Here is a 21,360-nt window from a genome sequence, read left to right as displayed (position 1 = left end):
TTTTTCATTTTTTCTACTTGTTAGTAGTTAGTTAAATAATTTTATGTTAATTGTAAAATATTAGTGAGATAGAAATGAAAGAATTTTGTATTTTTGTACTAAATATAATTTATTTTTATAATATTGCATTTTTATTGCTATTTTATTATAGACTAAATAATATCAAAACAAAATCGACCAAGTAAATGGCATAACACAACGCCACAATGCACCATTTAGCCCACACAACTGGCCCAACAATTGGCATAATTTTATATTCTACTAGCTGTTCCGCGCGGTTTCACCCGCATTACTCCGCTCCTGTTGGTCTTAACGCGATGATATAAGCCTATAGCCTTCCTCGATAAATGGGCTATCTAACATCGAAAGAATTTTTCAAATCGGACCAGTACTTCCTGAGATTAGCGCGTTCAAACAAACAAACTCTTCATCACGGCGATTATGAACGCGATTGTCTCTACTCGCCCAACGCTGCCCATTGTGAAGAGAGTCCATTAGGACAATTTTACAAAATTACAATTTAAATAAAAGATTAAATTAACAATCACATATAACAATATTAGGTGGTAAAACATTAAATAAAATGAAATTTCATTCATTATTTATAATAATTCAATTTTATTCCTGCAAGCAAACAACTCATTTACCTAATTATCACGTATGTCATAAAACAATGATGTTGACAGACACTTTATTATTAAAACTTTAAACAATGATAACGGTAATTCTTTTATTGTCACTGGAATTTTGTTAAATATTATCTAACTCACAAAAAAATAATATCTACAAGAGCCAAATAGTTAAGTACTGATAAGTCTATATTGATTTTTGAGCACCATGTATCATTCTTTTTTCCTCTAAAACCAAATGACCGATGCATTGGAATTTCTACGTCATTTCATTTGAGACTTCTAATTCATTTAGATAAACTGAGCATGTTTCAAAAATAAAGTAAACAATACTTCTGATAAGAATACTTAATTCTATAGAGGTACATAAATACCTAATTTACATAATTAGTTATTTATGTACCTCTTTGAGCTCTTTTTGAGTTATGGATAAGATATATAGCTATATCATGGATATACGTCGCTATCTCGGTCCTTTAGCGTATCATCAAAGGAGGAATAATATCTACTTAACAGTTATGTAAATACAAGGAACCTATTTACATTTTGTCTTTCTTCAATATGCCAACAATGGCCAATATTTAAGCATAAAATCTCCTAACGATCCATACCCACAAACAGACAAATTATCTTGAAATAACTTCTCTTTGCACTAATGAAAAATACATCAACAACAATTAAGTTTATTTTCCATTATTTCTTTTTCCCATTCGCCAGTTCGTCTCTAATAATTTCATCAGTCTTTCCTCTCGTTTCGGGAAGAATTGATGTGAATAAAGCGCCAACAAGATTCAGGAAGCCGTAGAGAATGAACGTTGTGTATATTCCAAAAGCATCTGTAAGGGGTGTGTACGCAAAAAGCTGGCTGGTTGTAGTCAACCACGCATAGGTGCTTATGCAGCCCATCACTTTGGCCCGAGCCTGAAAACAGAAAACAATCTAGATTTCCTGGCCGTAATTATGGTATGTATATGAATTAAAATAAAAAAAAGACGGGTTGCACTCCGGGAGTGCCGGCAGAAGTGAAAACTTGATTATTAACGTTGAGCATGTTTGATATCCATCCGTCTTACGCTTTTTCGATCAGGTCACGTGTCCTGACGCGAGTTTGAGATTTTATACCCAACGCCGCTAAAGAAGTTTTCACTTCAAAAAGTCTTGTTTAACAAACTGAATTATCAGGAGACCCAATTTTTGTATCTCTACAATAAATTGATTTTGAAATCACAGATTTTGAAACGTTAAATATATAAGTATTGGTTTATGTAGTTCCTTACGTGGACACATCTAATTTCATAAAAAAGCCTCTATCTCAAGTTTTTAAAACAAATATAAGCTACTGATAGCAGTACAATCTATCCAGGGTGAACCTTCAGTTCACCCACGCGTCCGCGTTAAGATGTAGAAGCCCTTCTGGCTAACATCGAGAGACATCACACAAAAATAGTACAATCTCTGGATGAAGTAAAGCTATCAAACTTACCTGGAAATTAAACATTTCTGTAAGTATAATAAACGGTAATGTCCTGACTCCCCCAGCGTAGAATGCTACAACTATCATCAGGCAAGTCACCGGTAGCCAGTTAGGGATTGTATAGCCGTAGGACTGCATCCGCATTGCTATACCCAAACACACGAGTGCGATCGCTGATATGAGGAACGATCCTATTAGGAGAGGCTGGAAGGGAACTTTATCGTTATTATCAATTTATTCATTGACAAGCAAAAAATGGGCCTACTATCACTTAATTACCCATATACAAATTGATGCAACCGTAACAAGTATTTAAGATTTTATTAATTGTTATACTGTATAGTCCAAATTAATAAGAATGAGCATGTATGGATGTAGTATGAAATTGAAAAATTAGAGTTCAGTAAAATTCTATTCATAATTTATTTTAGCAATGCAAAAAATACCTTTCGATTAAACCTCTCCGCAATGCTTGTAAATAGAAGCGAAGCAACAATCATGACGATTGGAAAACTCAATGTTTGCATTTCTGGACTGATTCCCAAATTACTTCCCGTTGACTCCAATATGGCGGAGGCATATGTTATTGTTGCAAATGCACCATTCCACGCGTAGATTGTAAAGATAGAGAACATTAATAATAAGCCGTGACGCCAAGCTTTATCTTTAACTGAAAAATAAAATATTTATTACACAATTTATTCTAGTATTACCGACATTACCGTGCTGTTTACTCTCTCTATCTTTCCATCGCTCGTTACTTACATATAGCTTTCAAGTCAACCTTGGGAAGATTTTTAAACGTTTCCTCTTGTTTTTGCATGTATTCTATCTCAGTTTTAATTTCTTTGTCATCTGTTTTAAGACCTCTTAGAAAGGCAATTGCCGTGTAGGCTTCCTGTAAAATAACATTCGTTACTCGTTGAGAAATAATTGATTTGTGCATTATTATTCTGAAATATGAAACTAACTATTTACTCACATCTATTTTACCACGCTTAACCAAAAAGGCAGGAGATTCAGGGGCCTTTAACATTAACACTCCCATAGCTAAAGGGAATGCTAAAAATATCCACAAAACTGTGAAGTAATCAAAGTATGCGCCAATCAAATACATAATCAGGAAACCGAGGTTCTGCATCAGGACTGATATGGATCCTAGGATGCCTATAAGACTGTTCTGGCTTAGTTCGCGGATGTAGATTGGCGTGATAGCAAATGTACCAGACGATGATATCCCAGCAACTGCTCTTGCTATGATAAGAGCTATTACATTTGGTACCGTTAGCCGGAGTATGATTGATAGCTGAAAAAGATTTGGAAGTCATTAGTTGCCTAATACACATTTACTATGCGATCTTTGTGAACTATGTATTGAATAAAACACAAAGGGATGCTGTAAAAATTTGTAACGTTACTTTAATGATAAACTACGTTTTGGAAGGATAATAATTAGAAGTTAAAATGTGTTCGTAATTAATTATATGGCATTGACAGGCATAACATTTCAAGAGATATATTCTTTGGATCTCTTGCACAATACAAACATAAAATTATTAATTGCTTGATTAATACTAATTGTAAAAATACTTAATTATAGATAACATTAATTAAAATAAAATTCATAAATAATTCTATATAATTTCGAGAACTATCTATTATTGTAAATGCTGTGTACACCTTTCATTGATAAGTACATAATATTAATTAATTAATAATGTTAATTTTATCAGTGTCATATGTATTTATTGTTGGTGTGCCAAATTAAAATAAATAAATAAATAAATAAATAAGAGAAAGCATACTTTATAAGTATTATACTTACAAATGCTGGAATGGTAGAGAACAAGACGGCCCATTTTCTGCCAAATCTATCAGCTATTATGGCATATATGGGTACAACCAGAGCTGCTGAGAAGCAGTTGATGCTGGCCATTAAGGATATTTCCTGGTTTGTTAATGGAGCACCTAGAGGAGAGTCAGCAGCTTGCAGCTTCTTCGTAGTGGGAGATATCCAGGCCGCTTCCAGGCCAAAGACCAGGAATCCCATGTTGGCTGAAGATTGAATAGTTTTAGGTTCATGAAAACAACCAATACCCGCGGCCTGCATTAAAAAGCGGCTTGACGGAACACAGTGGGGTTTTAGTCGGTAAGAATCCGACATAACCAACGGCTCCTTCCCCGGGGGCCGTAGGTATCTATGCAAGATTTCCCCACTTTAAAAAAAAAGGTTCATGGCAAGAAGACATGCATTCGAATCTCGCCTCATGATCGAATTAATTGTATTCTTTAGAAATTTCTTAAGTTTTAGGAATTTTATTCACAGTAGTCGGCAGTACTCCGTGGTGCGCGCACGTCTATTTCAGCTGCAGCGTACTGATTATTTTTACAAATTCGCACGGTAAAGTTATGTCCATTATTATTATCGATAAAATAGCAATTCAATTTAGGCTATGGATTAATTAGTAGCTTTGTAGCTCGTAGGGGGGGGAGGCCCTTCGACTCTCGCACTACCAGATTATTCACCATTATAGGGAAACCCTGCATTATATACAAATCCACAATTAATCAATTACGCAATCATTTTACAAGGAATACAAAATACGAATATTTTATTATCTAAAATCGTAATTTAACACGCCATACAGCAATAGATTATTATGTATCGCCTTCCCGATCTCTACGTTGTATTCCCATGCAATGTATCGCAGTAAAATTCGTGATCTTTGTGCGTGCTTATCTTTATGTCATATGGGATTTATGGGGCCAATACACAATGGGCAACTTTGGACGAGTAGAGGCAATCACGATAGTGTAGAAGCCTAAGAAATGTCTGTGATTATCGCAGTAATAGCGGCAAATATAAACGATCATTTGTTGGGCCAACGCTGCCCAGAGGACCCGTTGGACCTTTTATGGCTTTGCCAAATAGAACGCGTTCTTGTTGTTCTGACGCGGCGCTATGAGTTATGACCCTAAGATGTAAAGATGTAAGATGTACTTAGCGCATCAGAGCATCGTCGCGTCGTTCCGTTTGACGGTACCCCGTAGTAACAATAGTCGACGTCATAGTGCGGCGTCACTTTAGCGCTTTTACGCGCGCTATGTACGCGCTCTATCTGGCAAAGAAATTGAGCCCCGAACGGCCCGATCGGTCCACGACACAATAGATTTTCTATTGTGTCTGTGATTCCGGGGCCTGAGTTATTAAAGGCGTTCATAGCTTGCAATATGTGTGATATTGTAACAATGTTAAAAAAAATTGAACTAAAACGAAATTTAAAAAAGTGTATTTTATTTAAAAACGGTTATGTGGTAAAAATATCACTACATAGCTGTTTAAAATGCTGCTGCTGTCTGTATGTATGTATATGTATCTTTTGAAATTTATAATGAATTTTGATAAGGTTTTTTTACTTTTTAATGCGACGTGAAATAGAGATAAACAACCTCATTTTCACGCTATAGTCTGTCCACTATAAGAATTGCTTTTTGACAGCTCGACGGGTGATACCAGAAGTGATGTTCAAAAGATTATCGATTGTGATACCATTTCAATTATAAATTAAAAATATTATCATAAATCGAATCAGGTACGTAAATAATAATTACAACGTAAACGTACTAATAAGATATGTAATAATAAGACCACATATCTATGCATTGTATGTTAAAACTAAACTAAACTAATATTTTATTATTTATTGGTTTCTATCTTACAATTTGGTTGTCTTTACGTTTAAATTATATAACATAATAGAAGAGTTTTTCTGCATCGGATATATTTTACAGAGTATTTCTATCGATTATTATAATCTATCGACCCATCATTGAATAATTCTGTGCAGACATCACTAAGTGGGCGGGACCTGTCCATGAAGAACGATAACTATTTGTATGACATTTTAACATAGACAATACAATCCTTCATAGGCGTGAAGCTGTCAAAAAGCAAATAATATATCTAATGGACAGAGTATAGTATGAAATAGCTAGGTATTAGCTGTCTCCGCAAACGTAATTCTGCATTTCTGCCTTAACTACCTACTCTTGGCACTCAGGGCTGTGCTAAGGGACTTTTGATTTTATTTATTTATTTATTTTTTCTTTATGATTGCGCCTTCGCCTTTAACCAGCATCGTACATGTCCTTTATTTTTATGGTTGCCTGGAGGAGATTGCTTTGAGCAATAAGGCCGCCTTTTGTGCACTTACCATATTCATGTTCTCCATGTTCAATTATGTATGTTTTTATTACTGGTATTGTACAATAAAGTGTCATAAATAAAAAAATAAGGGCTATGAAAAAAAGATGTCAGCCGATTCTCAGATCTACCTAATAGACATACAAAATTTCATGAGAATAGGTCCAGTCGTTTCGGAGAAGCATGTTTACTACCATTCTGAAACGAGTATTTTATACAGTGTGGAAATTTTGTGTCTTGTTTTACTTCCAATAGTTATTTGTTATCAGTAGTAAATAAATTAATGAGAACGGACTCATTCTGAACCATTTATTTGATAAAAAGAGTTAAAATTAGTAACGTTCTTTATGTTTACATTAATTTACATGTTGTTGATGTTACATAGGTACAATAAAAATGTTCGAGTCCATGATATTTCTATTTCTAAGAGCAAATATTTTTACGATAAATCCATACTAATATTATAAATGCGAAAGTAACTCTGTCTGTCTGTCTGTTACTCAATCACGCCTGAACTACTGAACCAATTTGCATGAAATTTGGTATAGATATATTTTGATACCCGAGAAAGGACATAGGATAGGTTTTATCCCGGAAATCCTACGGGAACGGGTTTTTCTTTGAAAACGCGGGCGAAGCCGCGGGCGGAAAGCTAGTTAAGAATAAAGTTATCTTTAACATTATTTGTGTCGATTTGGAGAATGAATCAAAAAAAAATATTTTTATTTTTTAGTTAGTTCGATTCCCGGTCGAAGCAAGTGAATTTTCGAAAATCTTTTGAATGCATATTAATTTTTAAAAATAAAGGAATGTTTTCTTTCAGCAAATTTTGCTATCTCCAGTATTTCAAGTACTTTCCCTCCAGGGTCCATCGGAAATTTCCACACTGTATAATCTTTCTTCTTATATATAAAAATGAATCGCAAAATGTGTTGGTAAGCGCATAACTCGAGAACGGCTGAACCGATTTCGATAATTCTTTTTTTATTATATTCCTTGAAGTACGAGGATGGTTTTTATGTAGGGAAAACGTAAATATGTACCACGGGCGAAGCCGGGGCGGACCGCTAGTATTATTATAATATTATGTCAGTGTATAGAGAAAATTATTATCTTCGACCAGCGCATAATATTTAGCATGAGATTGTGAATGGCAATAAAATAATATAAGTATAATTATGTACCTATTTATATTTTAGAGATCCTGCAAAAAATCAGATTTTTTCAAAGAATAGAATTCGTGTGAATTTGATGAATCGCCATAAAAATATAATAATAAGTAGGTATGATTTTTTTTATATTTTAGAGATCCTGCAAATGGTTTCTAAATCAGAATTTTTTAAAGAATAGAAAAAATTCGATCGCGAGTCAGGATTTTGTGAATTATTGAATTTATTTCTTAATTTTTTATAAGTCGAAATAAATTTGGTCCATGTATCCCTTATGTTGTTAATACCTTTTGAAAATATTATATAACAATAAGTAGGTACTAGTATAAAACAAAGTCGCTTTCTCTGTCCCTATGTCCCTTAACTATGTATGCTTAAATATTTAAAACTACGCAAAGGATTTTGATGTGATTTTTTTAATAGATAGAGTGATTCAAGAGGAAAGTTTTAGTGTATAATTTATTAAGTTTTAGACGAAGCGGGCGAAGCCGCGGGCGGTAAGCTTGTATTTACATAAACTTATTCATAGAAAAATAAATGTTGGTCGATTCTCAGATATACCTACCCAATACATTTTAGTCTGTCGAAAATCGGTCCAACCGTTTCGGAGGAAGATGGTAACTAACATTGTGTCACGAGAACCTCTATATTTAAAGAGAAGAGATGTTTATTTAATTATACATAACTATTCATGTTTTAGAGATCCTTTATATTTTAGAAATGCTTAAGTAAATGATAAGTAATTTTTTAAAGAATACAAAAAAATCGATCACGAGGTACAAATCTGGTGATATTAATGTAATTAAGTCAAAATCAACAGTCATCTTTATACCATGTTTTAAATATTTTTAAAAATATAAAATTAAAATAAATACCAACCTATTATACCGAAAATCCATTGCCAATATGTATGTCCGTTTGTTTCTGTTTTCACCGTCATTTTAACACTTTTTACTATATATTTTCACTATTTATTAATGTTAACATTTGAACACTGAATAGATTATTTAAATAACCATTTATTATTTCTTAAAGCTTATCAGCAATACGTTTTATTGTTTTGTCGTCAACTGTCTGTCTGTCTCAAATAATATCTTTTAAACCAGTTTTATTTGTTTTCTTTTTGATACCGCAATCTATGTTCATACGATCCGACGTTATTTTAATGATTATAATATGAAATTGTAGTAATTATTATGAAATACACACAAAACACGTAACTAGGTAATATTAAAAATGCGGAAGTAATTGTGTCAGTCTGTCTGTCTTTTCTTCGCGTCTAAACCACTGCATCGACAGGACATAGGATGGGTTGGATGGGATCCCGGAAATCCTACGAGAACGGGAACTATGCGCGGGTTTTCCTTTACTACGCGGGCGAAGCCGGGGGCTGAAAACTGGTTAATATATCATTATTAAATATGTCAATATGGGTCTATGATACTAAAATGAATAAAATTAATAAATTAATTTAAATAAACAATTTGCATACGCTATAGGTATCTTGTTTTTACTTGTATGACTTGTTTCTCAGAAAATACGCGAAAATGACCTTCTATTTTCAAAAAATGATACAGCCTTCATAGCTAAATTAACAATTTTAGATTTTTTTTATCCTCATTAATAATCACTATAAATATAGCTCTACAGAAATACTATAAAAAAGAATTTGTAAAATTTTATAAAAAGTGTAAAACTATCAAAACGGCAAGACTATGTATCTATTTTAAAAACTTATTTTTGTAATTATAATTTGGAATATTATAATTATACAACGATACCGAACCCGATACCCGAACGATAGCGGGGGGACAGAGCGGGGCGGGGACGGCCGTAAACGAATTTCTAGTGGTTTTAGTTTTGGAGATATGTGAGTGATCACCATTGCCCGCATATTCCCATTACCCGGTTTTCCCCTAACATTAAAAAAGAAGTACGACAGTATTACACAACTTCAACAACGACCATATAAAATGTCCCGCGAGTCGCGACCGTATGTAGGCCGGGTCCACATTTGTAGCATTTCGGTGTATCGTATCTCCGTTGCGTGGCCTCGGCGCGTATCATGATCGCTAGTTTGGACGCAAGATGATACCCGTTGATGATACACACCGTATCTGATACGGCCCGATCCGCACTAACCGTGTATCATGATACACCTCGTATCTGATACGCGTATCACGATCGGTGGTATGGACGTATTTTGATACTGTATTACGATACGATATACGTGATACACCGCGAACCATCGTGTGTCGGTTTTTCCGCGATCATCAAAGAGGATACACATCGTATCGCTCAAGTTTGGACGTGAATGCAATTGATACGCGATCATTGCCTGTGTTCCCGCCATTTCGTGGTTTGTGGTAAACATTGAAGATGAGCTGGGATAACGAAAGTGTTATAAAACTAATCGACGCCTATAAAAGATATGAAAGAAACGCGTATCAGGAAAAGATATGAGGATAGGAAGAAAACTGGAGCGTCCATTGTCGCCGATACACTGAGATGATACAGCATTTGATAAGTATGGACGCGTTTTTTTTCAAGATACGCCTTTATAATACGACATGGACAAATGAGCGTCCATATTAATTATGATACAAATACTCGATACGATACGACTGATCGTGATACGTCAAGATGCTACAAATGTGGACCCGGCCTAACATGCGCGGGCGAAAGCCCCGCCTCGCAAAGTGAAAAGCAATCGGACGACCCGTAGTAAACTCGCCTACGTCACCCTACGTGCATTTTATATTATTGTATTTACGTCCTGTCAAGTGTCAACAAACAAAATATTGCTGAGATTGCTGTTTATAGCATTTATAGGCCGCCCGAAAATATTTGTACCTACCTTATTAGATTGTATTAGATTACATTTTTTTGTACAATAAAGTATAGTAAATAAAATATTATCAATGTGATTTAAAATAAGCACAGTTATGGACGATATCCCACCGATATTACTTATGCACTATGCAGTGTGTAGAAGAGCTTTCAACTCCGCTAATGTTGGTCAACCAGAGCTTCCAAGGCAAATTTCCAGACGATTTAAAATCTCACTGGTAAAGTCAATCTATAAGAAAACACCTCCTAGAAACTATCGACCGATTGCCATACTACCAACATTCTCAAAAGTTTTCGAAAAAGCCATTGTGCAACCGGTTATATGACTTTCTTTGAAAATTTGAAATCTGGGACGAATGCCAAAATGGATTTAGGAAGTCGAGATCGACAACAGTTATAGCCTTATACATATAAACTATTATAATATATAAATATTAAATATGTCCAGGGAGCACTTCAACACCTAAACGACAAGTATAATATACTAGCTGCGCCCTGCGGTTTTACTCGCAGTGCTCCACTCCTTTTGGATTGAGAGTGATGATATATAGCCTAGATAGTATATAGCCTTCCTCGATAAATGGGCTATCTAACAGGGAAAGAATTTTGTCAAATTGGACCAGTGGTTCCTGATATTAGCGCGTTCAAACAAACAAACAAACTCTTCAGCTTTATAATGTTAGTTTAGATTTTATGACGACAGGGAGCGCGTGTTGGGTCTGCTGGGACATGACGAAAGCAAACGATTAAATATCCTTCTCAACAAACTGTACTGTTCGGGAATTGGAGGACCAACTCACCAGTCTTATATCGTCGAATACAGATTGTTCAGATACAATATAGTGACGAAAGCAATAATACTATACAATCTATTAGGTCATCTGCTAGGAAGTTAACATGTTCTATTCCCAAAGCAAGTGTATTGGGCTGCGTTCTCTTTCTGATTTATATTAATGACCTTCCGAAAATACTCGATTGAAATGAAACTTTGCCCATACATTTTGCAAATTATGTCTCCGTATTAATAAAATGCAAAAGACCCTATAATCTGAACTCTGTTATCCAAGCTACTCTCCATACAATAACAAACAGAGTAAAAGATCACAACTTACAAAATACCACGTTTAAATTGCTTGGCATAAACAAAGATCTCGGATTTTCGGTAATATTTCAAAAGAAAAAATGGCATCTGTTCAAAGTAGACAAGAGCAACATTTTACAGCATATTCAAAAACAAAATGATGTTGATCAAAACATTTCAACTCATTTGCCGTATTTAGTAAAAGCTCATTGTTTGTATGCATTTTCTGGGAATATTCTAATGTTTATTTTTTAACACCTTCAGAAAGTAGAGATACAAAACGAATATAGAGATACTCTATGAGAGATACATTCAAAAGGCCCTCTGACTTTTTGCTAAAAGCTAATATTTTGACGAGAGAATGTTTGACTGCTTTTCGACATTCACAAAGGAATAAAAACTTACTAAAACCTATCCAGTGAACACACACTCTTGAAATTTAGTACAAAGTAGCACAGATAAAGTAAAATTTGCGAGACGCAAAAATTTTATGTTACAACGTATGATAAAAAAAATGTTGCGGAACCCTCGGTGCGCGAGTCTGACTCACACTTGGCCGGTTTTTTTTTTAATTTTGATAAGCGCTGGAGCAACGCTGGAGGCAAATATTTATAACAATTACATAATGATAAGATACCAGATGACTTTAAGGAACTACCGATAAATATATTCCAGACAAGGTTGACGAATCGGTTTATAGCAAAGTAAACAAATTAACCAAATAAGAGACGAATATTGGTTATAATAATCCCTTCCCTACTATTAATATTATAAATGCCAAAGTAACTCTGTCTGTCTGTCTGTTACGCTTTCCCGCTTAAAACCTCTCAACCTATTTTGATGAAATTTGGCACAGACAATCTTTAGACCCAGAGAAAGAACATAGGCTACCTACTATTGCGAAAAAACACCACGCGGGCGAAGCCGCGGGCGGAAGCTAGTAATAAATATAGAATGAGCATACTAAAAGCTGTGATTAATCCATTTGAGAACAATAAATTCTAACTGTGGGACGACAAAGATAATTTTTGAAGTGAAATTTATTTAGGCGCATTGAGAGAAAAATTTCAAGGTCGCGTCATGGGTCAATAACGTGGAGTATAGTACCATGGAGTACCACGACGTGACGGTATTAGGCGACAATTTTGGTATCTTGAATCTTGTCAAAGAAGTTTCACTTATGACACGTGTGCTCACACACACTTTTTTAATTTCGTTTTTACATAACACTCTACCAAAAAGTTCGCTTTTGTAAGTTTCTTTTAATGATTATTATTGTTTTTTAACATGAGTTGGAAACTACCAGATTGTTCGATGTTCCATTGCTATTTTTATTTAAAAGGATCATTTTTTTAGTTGACTGTAGCGTCTTAATTTATTTCTTGTTTTTGTTCATTTGATTGAAGTAAATGAATATTACTTTTTTTACAATACATTGTTTCATAATTATTTAGACTGAAATATTTACATTAATTAGCTTATTTATAGTATTTCTTCGAATAGGTAGCTATTTCCTAAGAATATTGTCGATTGGTCGATATGTATCAATTATTCAGAGCACTTTGCTCATTACAATATTTTTCAATTTGGCTTTCCTATTCGAAACACGTCATTTACGATTAAAATGCCGCTCAGTACAAAATGATTTAATCATTTGCAAAATGAGGAAAATAACTGCGGAAAAGAAATTCAGGACGTGACGTTCTCACTCAAACAAATAGTAGGTCGCTCTAAATATTATGAATCTTCACCACCTCTTTGTTTTTAGTAACTCAATTTTCTATTGATTTCTCACCACTTGCAGTCAGTCTTTTCTTTTTCGTTTTTTATGGCACAAAGACTGAACTATTTGCCAAGAACACTTATTATTTAGTACTTCTTAAAACCACAATTATTTTATGTCACTAATGGCGGCTCCGCATTCGTGCCGAAACGAGAACGTGAACAGGAATGTAAATTTTCGCGTTGTCCTATTCAAGTGGCACACGTTTCAAAACGTTTATACTTCTTTCATACTACGTCATAGCGTACACTAGTACTGTAGTAAATTTTAGCTAGTAATCATACAGTTCGCGAGGCGTAAACTGAGTTTTTGTCGGGAGAAAGAATTCCCGTATAAACGTTCCCGCGCGACGTTCACCCGTACACATGTGCCGCGGACCGGTGCCATGGTAATCCATAAATAACAAATATATGTATTGTGGCAACACTACGTCCATTTCGCGGCGGGTTTCACGAACGATTGCGTGCGTCTTGAATGTGGGGGACAAGGTGAAACATTGGCCAATCTAAAAATAAAAATATAAAAAAAAATCGATCGTCGCTTCGCCCCTCGCTTACAAATTTTTGCACTAAAACTGTTTTGATCGTTAAAAAAACGCGTGTGTGCCAAGCACATCTGTCAGACGACTTCTTTGGCAAGATTCAAAGATACCAAATCGTCGCTTTACTCCATGACGTGACGGTATTGGCATAACGCGACCTTGAAATTTTACTTTCAACGCGCCTTTAGTTTCACTTCAAAAATTGTTCTGTATTTAAGAAATAGATTTTCTAGGAAATGTTCAGAACATTTCCATTCGACTTTAAAAATTACATACAATTAGAATATATGCATAGATATACTATAATATTAACTATGTAGGTAACACAGTAACCTAACTATTTCTGTACATCAATTAATATTTTTTTAATTAACTAGTAATTGTTATGCGATTTTGTTTTAGGGCCCAAAACAATGGAAAGTATTTTTAGACTGTCTCTATGTATTTCAAAACATGTAAAAATCATTGGGCAGACCAAAAATATTTGTAAAATAGTTTGGCAAATCTAACAAGTGCACGCCTCACACGTTCTATAATATCTCCACTTATCTTAAAAAGTGCTCCATTTGCGTAGTGCACCATTTGAGAAGTGCACCAGTTGCGAAGTGCACCAATTGTGAAGTGCACCAGTTGCGAAGTGTACCATTTGAGAAGTGCACCAGTTGCGAAGTGTACCATTTGAGAAGTGCACCAGTTGCTAAGTTCACCATTTGAGCATTGTATACAAGTTGAGAAGTGCACCAAATGCGTCAAACCTGTTCTATACCACAGTATACCTACGCAGAATACATAATAGTAACTAAACGCTATCTATACTACAAGCAGGAAACCTGGCAGGAAACCGTAAGATAAAAAAGGAGAATAAATGTAAATTCAATTTAATAATTATTATTATTAAATGGGAAATAAAAAAATATCGGCTTCAAAAAAGTTGTTTACTTTATTATCGGCAAGCGGTAAAATAGAATAGGGAACAAAAAAAAAAGAAATTCTGTCATAAATTTTTTATAACACCAAGCAATAGGGCTCATCCTTTGGATAAATAGACACGTTTTAAAAACGAATTAACTCATCAGAATGCCTATTTTTTTCTTTGTTGATGGAACAAACACATACAGCGGACAGCGTTGATTTATTTTTAAATATTTCATTATCTTCCATAAAAATTAAATTAAATAAGTTAAAAACCAGTCTGTTGTCACAATTGAAGTTCCTAGTTTTAATAACGTGAATTTTTTAATGACTTATCTAATTAAGGTATAACAATTTTATGTTATGAACTTGACACAACGCGATCTTTCGTGAGTAGAACGTGAGTAGAACCAACACGCTTCACGTTGTGTGGCGTGCAATAACCTATTATAAAAAAACTAGCTTCCGCCCGCGGCTCCGCCCGCGTGGTGTTTTGATAACAGGTAGCCTATGTTCTTTCTAAAGGGTCTAAAGATTGTCTGTGCCAAATTTCATCAAAATCGGTTTATGCGGGAAAGCCTAACCGACAGACAGACAGAGTTACTTTCGCATCAAAAGTGTGTCAAAAGATATTTCAACCTGATATAGTACCTAGTACCTACTACCTATATTGCTTGTAAATATTATTTTTTAAAATAAACAGTTCACGAGATAAACGCATCTTTGTCTTCGACAATGCAGAAAATTACAAAATGTTGTTATACAGTACTAGCCGCGCCGCGCGGGTTGTTGGTCTTAGCGTGATGATATATTGCCTATAGCCTTCCTCGGTAAATGGGTTATCTAACACCGAAAGAATTTTTCAAATCGGATCAGCAGTTCCTGAGATTAGCGCGTTCAAACAAACAAACTCTTATAATATTTTTCACTCTTTCACGGGTTTCAACACTACTAATTTTTTAAGCTATTGCATAGCTTCTATCGCGGGCCTTGAGCGCGGGGACCGAATCCAGAAATTCCGTAACGAAAAACCTCACGCTCCCCACTCCGACGGGCGGAGGTGTGGCTTGAAGGCATAGCATGCAATAGCTTTACCACGGCAGTCCCCGAGTGCCACATGGGCCGTATTATGAGCTCTTATTACCAGTCAGTTTACGCCGTGAATTACGGAAAACTGACTGGCAAATTCATATAATACCCTAATTATTATTAGCCATTTTTTTTTTATAGTGGGGAAATCTTCCAAAGATACCCACGGCCCCCGGGGATGGAGCCAAGGGTTATGTCGGATTCTTACCGACTAAAACCCCACTGTGTTCCGTCGAGCCGCGCAGTTAGCCAGGGGCCGCGGGTACTCTTAGAAATCGTATCGGCCTGGAAATAAGAGGTCGTAATACAGCTGCACGGATTTGCATGAAACTTAACAGTAATCTATACTAATATTATAAAGCTAACGCTACTACATATTATAATGTTTGTTTGTTTGAACGCGCTAATCTTAGGAACTACTGGTCCGAATTGAAAAATTATTTCGGTGTTAGGTAGAGCATTTACCGAGGAAGGCTATAGGCTGTATATCATCACGTTAAGAGCGAAGCAATGCGGGTGAAACCGCGAAGCGTAGCTAGTATAGATCCGATGTCTAGATATAAGATAAATGATAATGCATCAGAATAACACATGCGCTGAAGAAATACTTGATTTTGCCCGTATGTAGACACAGGTGTCAATATCAAATCAAATATTACTGAAAATATTACTGAAATTATAAGGAAAAAGAGAGTGAGTGCCGAGCACACGTGTCAGAAGTGAAACTTCTTTGGCAAGATTCAAAGATACTAAAATCGTCGCCTTACTCCATGACGTGACGTTATTGCCATGACGCGTAAAAATATGTCTTAAATTAAGTGCTCCTACGGTTTACATTGTAGTTAATAGATTTAACGGTACTATATCTATGCGCAAGTTCAACTCGCACTGCCGGTTTTTTTTATCTCAATGAATTACAATGTACATAATCACATACATAATAGGTATAAAAATAACACTTGATCGTGTAATAGATTGCCGTATCAAAAAGACAACAAATGAAACTGATTTAAACATATATTTTGATACAAACAGATATTTGAACACTTAAAACATTGAAACAATCTGATAAGGTAGCTTTTAGAAATGTGGTTAGGTGTATATATACATGCTGTTCAGGTTTCCACTTTTAATTGAAATAAAATAGTGAAGTAAAGTGTGTTAAAATGACGGTGCAAGCGAATACTACTGGCCATACTTACTGGCAATGGACCTTTTCCTTAATAGGTAAGTAATTTTTTATTTTTATTAAAATTAAATTGCAATTTAATAAATGGTCCATGTAACGACGTAATTTTAATTTGAAATAAATTAAAATCAGATCCAGTACATACTATTTAAAAAGCATTTCTAATAACTTTGTAGGTTAGGAGAAAATTAGTAAAATTAGCCAAAATAAATCGTTTAGTTTTGAAAATCGCTACAGTTATTCCTTGACATGTCCAGATGATCATACCGAAACGCCTCAAGGGTGCGAAATATGTAGGAGGGGTTCAAAAGACCCTTTTTTTGATTTTTGCTCATAAGTCAAAAACCTGCACAAATAGCATCACGGTTACAGTTATTGTAGGAAAATATTCCACATAAAATTTTAAATTATGAGTAAAAATCTAAAAAAAAGGTCCCTTGACTTCCCTTTGTAGACGGGAGAGCAAATCTGATTTAGATTACGTGCTGGATTTGATTAAAACTGCGTATCAATGTCTGTTAAGATCAAGCTGATCAGTAGCTGCACGATACATCGTCAAAAACATTCACACAAGGAAGGAAGGAAAAATTTACCTCCCCCTGTAGTTCCTAAAGTACCGTGCAAAAAAAATAATAGAACATAATTTAAAGTAAATATGTTCAATATCTTCCTAGAAGAAACCGTGAAGATATTTGTGCAAGTTTTATTCTTATGAGAAAAAATCTTTAAAAAGGTCCTTTGAACTCCACCTACGTCCTACACCCTTTATAGCTCACCCAACAGCCTTGAGAACTTTCGATTGGATAATCTAGACAAGTAATAATTGTACCAATTTTCAAAACTACACGAATTATTTCCGCTAAAAGCCCATTTTCGGCTTAATTTTCTCGGGCTAAAGTTAGTCTCGCGAGTTTAGAAGAAGGCAGAAGACGAATTAAATAATTAATAGCCTCACTAAATTATAAATGAAGAATTGAAGGAATTAAGTTGTTAATTAATTCCATAAATACGATCCTAGATCCATGATAAAACCGTCCTCTTGAAGTGCTCTTTCTATTAAAAAAGCCGCATCAAAATGCAGGTGTGGGGAGCGATTTGTTTTATAAATACCTAAAATTTCAATCTCCAGCCAGCATGGGCTTCATGGTCTATGGCCTAGAAGCAGCGTGGATATCTCCCACGACGAAGAAGCTGCAAGCAGCTGATTCCCCTCTAGGTGCCCCAGTAACAAACCAGGAAATATCCTTACTGGCCAGCATCAACTGCTTATCATCAGCGCTGGTTGTGCCAATTTTTGCCATATTAGCAGATAGATTTGGAAGGAAATGGGTCGTCTTCTCCATTACTATTCCAGCAATTGTGAGTATAACAATAAAGTATCACGTCTTTAGAATGCTTTTCTTGAAATCAAATTATTACTTTCATTAAATTTTCCTTAAAAGCGTATCATTAACGTAACCTTAAAATCTTATTCTTCACCCCTTTATGCTTTATTCAAATGTACATTATTATAAGATTAAATATATATATATTGTGCAAAGAAATAATGCCTACTAAATCTTTTCCAGCTATCAATCGTACTCAGGATAATGCTGCCAAATATAATAGCTCTTTCCATAGCAAGAGCAGCCGCTGGGATGTCGGCGTCTGGGGCATTTGCTATCACACCAGTCTACATCCGCGAACTGAGCCAAAACAATCTTATAGGCGTCCTAGGATCCATATCAGTCCTGCTGCAAAACCTGGGTTTCCTGATAATGTACTTGATCGGCGCATACTTTGATTACTTCACGGTGTTGTGGATATTTTTAGCATTCCCTTTAGTTATGGCAGTGTTAATGTTAAAGGCCCCTGAATCTCCTGCCTTTTTGGTTAAGCGTGGGAAGATAGATGTGAGTAAATAGTTCGTTTCATATCTCAAAATAAAAATGTACAAATTACGACATTTTCCAAGAAATAACAAATGTTTTTTACAGGAAGCCTCCAGGGCAGTTGCCTTTCTAAGAGGTCTAAAAACAGATGATAAAGAAGTTAAAACTGAAATAGAGTACATGCAAAACCAAGAGGAAACGTTTAAAAATCTTCCCAAGGTCGACTTGATAGCTATATGTAAGTCACAGTTACTATAAACAAAAAGAGGAATAAGGTAAACGGCACAGTGATGCAATACTCGAACAAACTGTGTAATGAATATTTTATTTTCCAGTCAAAGATAAAGCTTGGCGTCGCGGTTTATTATTAATGCTCCCTATCTTCACAATACAAGCGTGGAATGGTGCTTTTGCAATAATAACGTATGCAACTGCCATATTGGAGTCAACAGGAAATAATTTCGGAATCACTCCGGAATTACTAACATTGAGTTTTCCAATCGCCATGATTATTGCTTCGTTTGCATTTACAAGCATCGCGGAGAGGTTTAATCGAAAGGTACATTTTACATTGTAGCTAAAATAAATTAGGTTCAGTGCTAATTTGACTGTTATTTCCCCATTGTACTTCAAGCTTCGTACATGCATGTTCCTTCTTCTTAATTGAAATGACGATGCTGTCCATAATAACGACAAACTTCCCTTCCAGCCTCTCCTAATAGGAGCATACCTCATTTCCGCGATCTCTCTCGCGGGATTAGGCATAGCACTGCTGATACAGTCCTACGGCTATACAATTCCTGGCTGGTTACCAGTTACATGTATGATTATAGCTGTTGCATTCTACGCCGGTGGAGTGAGGGCATCACCGTATATTATAACTACGGAAATGTTTAACTTTCAAGTAAGTTTAAGTTTTGTTTCATCATGATATTGTACTGTAAGGCCTGTGATTGTCAACTGTTATTTTAAAAAACTTGAATATACAGAGTACGGAACCGCATAATATTTTTCTTTCACAGTTTAAATCTGTTGTATTTATGTCAATTAAACTATCGTGGAGTACTATAGTTCAATTGATACTTCTTCATAATAAATATTGAAAAAATGAGTCTTCTGATAATTTAGTTTGATAAATATGAGATTTATTTGAATTCAAATGCATCCTACTAATATTATAGATGCGAAAGTTTGTAAGGAGGGATGGATGGATGTTTGTTAACAATTCACGCAATTACTACTGAACCGATTATAATGAAATTTGGTACGTAGGAAGCTGAAGACCTACAATAAGAAATGGGCTACATTTTATCCCAGAAATCCCACAGTAACGGAAACTATGCGGGTTTTTCTTCGAAAACGCCGCGGGCATAGTCGCGGTCGGAAATCGAGTATACCATAATTATTACTATCAAGATTGTTTTCTGTTTTCAGGCTCGGGCCAAAGTGATGGGCTGCATAGGCACCTATGCCTGGTTATCTGTAGCTACCCAACTTTATGCCTACGCACCATTAATAGATACTTTTGGAATCCACACGACGTTCATTTTCTTCGGTTTCCTGAATCTTTTGGGGGCTTTAATTACCTGTCTCATTCCCGAAACGAGAGGAAAGACTGATGAAATGATAAGAGACGAATTGGCGAATGGAAAAAAGAAATAGTGGAAACGTAACATAATTGTGTTAGAGTTTTGTGCAAAGAGAAGTCATTTCTTGTGTGCTTCTTTGTAAGATGGTGACTAGTCTTCTTTAAAAGATTTTATGCATAATGTAGATAAAATGTAAGTCATGGCCACCATCACCTATTACTAAATAGTAACTCTATTACTAGAAATTATTCTTTCGTAAATACTGTGTTTTGTTGATGACCACCGAAGACAACTCCTCAAATAAGCTACAGGAAATAATGCCAATGATAATAATTTTAGCTATTACATAATATTATTAATGTTTAAGTTACTAATTTTTAATAAAAAAGGTTATTGTATACAACTCGTATTTCATTCCGAATGGCTGCTTTCCTTTAATACAGAAGCGCTAAGGCAATATATTGCCCAGGAACTAATAATATAATTTTAATAAGCCTTATGAAGAATTCTGTTGTGCCGAACACACGTGTCAGAAGTTTAAATAGTTTGGCAAGCTTCAAAGATACCAAAATCGTCGCCTACGCCATGACGTGACCTTCAAAATTTTCTCTCAACGCGCCTAAAGTTTCACTTCAAAAATTAACGGATTTTACATAAAATGCTCACGATGATGAAGAATAAGAAAAGGAAGGGAATGTGATAAAAATGAAAGGAAAAATAAATTATGGTCGATCCGAGTTCGGGAAGTGGGAGGGGGCGAGCTTTTAAGGGTAAAAATAGTTTATCTCGATTTCCGACAGAAGTACAAGTCTTTTTCTTTTGAAATATTACCGAAAAACTGATAAAAACAATATTGAATATACAGGGTGTCCCACTATTGCTATACCTACGGCTTCGCTAATGTCAGCATTTGTCTATGAAAACATTATCTGAAACGACAGCTCACGTGCTGGTGGTAAAGTCGGGTGGTTTGCTTGTA

The 21,360-nt window shown here is 35.2% G+C and overlaps 2 protein-coding genes and 1 long non-coding RNA gene across 4 annotated transcripts in view; 1 reads left to right on the top strand and 2 right to left on the bottom strand.

Annotated features, from left to right (window-relative positions):
* LOC149477156 (uncharacterized) overlaps positions 1–21,360 on the bottom strand; it is a 145,457-nt gene that overhangs the window by 109,693 nt on the left and 14,404 nt on the right. The gene's annotated exons all lie outside the window — the stretch shown is intronic.
* On the bottom strand, positions 84–13,550 carry LOC149477160 (facilitated trehalose transporter Tret1-like). 2 transcript variants are annotated; one of them, XM_089710611.1, is made up of 8 exons: positions 13,475–13,550; positions 8,356–8,554; positions 3,929–4,158; positions 3,086–3,409; positions 2,869–3,001; positions 2,550–2,773; positions 2,113–2,307; positions 84–1,550 (listed from the first exon to the last, which is right to left on the bottom strand). In XM_089710611.1, exons 2-8 carry the CDS (start codon positions 8,414–8,416, stop codon positions 1,323–1,325), a joined length of 1,395 nt encoding a protein of 464 aa, XP_089566737.1. In that variant the 5' UTR covers positions 8,417–8,554; positions 13,475–13,550; the 3' UTR covers positions 84–1,322. The 2 variants fall into 2 exon arrangements, with proteins under 2 accessions (XP_089566737.1, XP_089566736.1); XM_089710610.1 differs by having other exon boundaries at positions 13,203–13,537.
* Positions 13,496–20,748, top strand: LOC149477159 (facilitated trehalose transporter Tret1-like). The gene is made up of 8 exons (XM_089710612.1): positions 13,496–13,578; positions 16,810–16,959; positions 18,051–18,280; positions 18,490–18,813; positions 18,898–19,030; positions 19,128–19,351; positions 19,502–19,696; positions 20,227–20,748. The coding sequence occupies exons 2-8, from the start codon at positions 16,899–16,901 to the stop codon at positions 20,452–20,454; spliced, it is 1,395 nt and encodes a 464-aa protein (XP_089566738.1). The 5' UTR covers positions 13,496–13,578; positions 16,810–16,898; the 3' UTR covers positions 20,455–20,748.

The sequence above is a fragment of the Colias philodice genome, chromosome 25 (assembly GCF_061535455.1).
Source record: "Colias philodice isolate Cphi_HAF_F1 chromosome 25, ilColPhil1 Martin Lab GWU primary, whole genome shotgun sequence".
NCBI lineage: Eukaryota > Metazoa > Arthropoda > Insecta > Lepidoptera > Pieridae > Colias > Colias philodice.
This window is presented reverse-complemented; position numbering and strand designations above follow the sequence as displayed.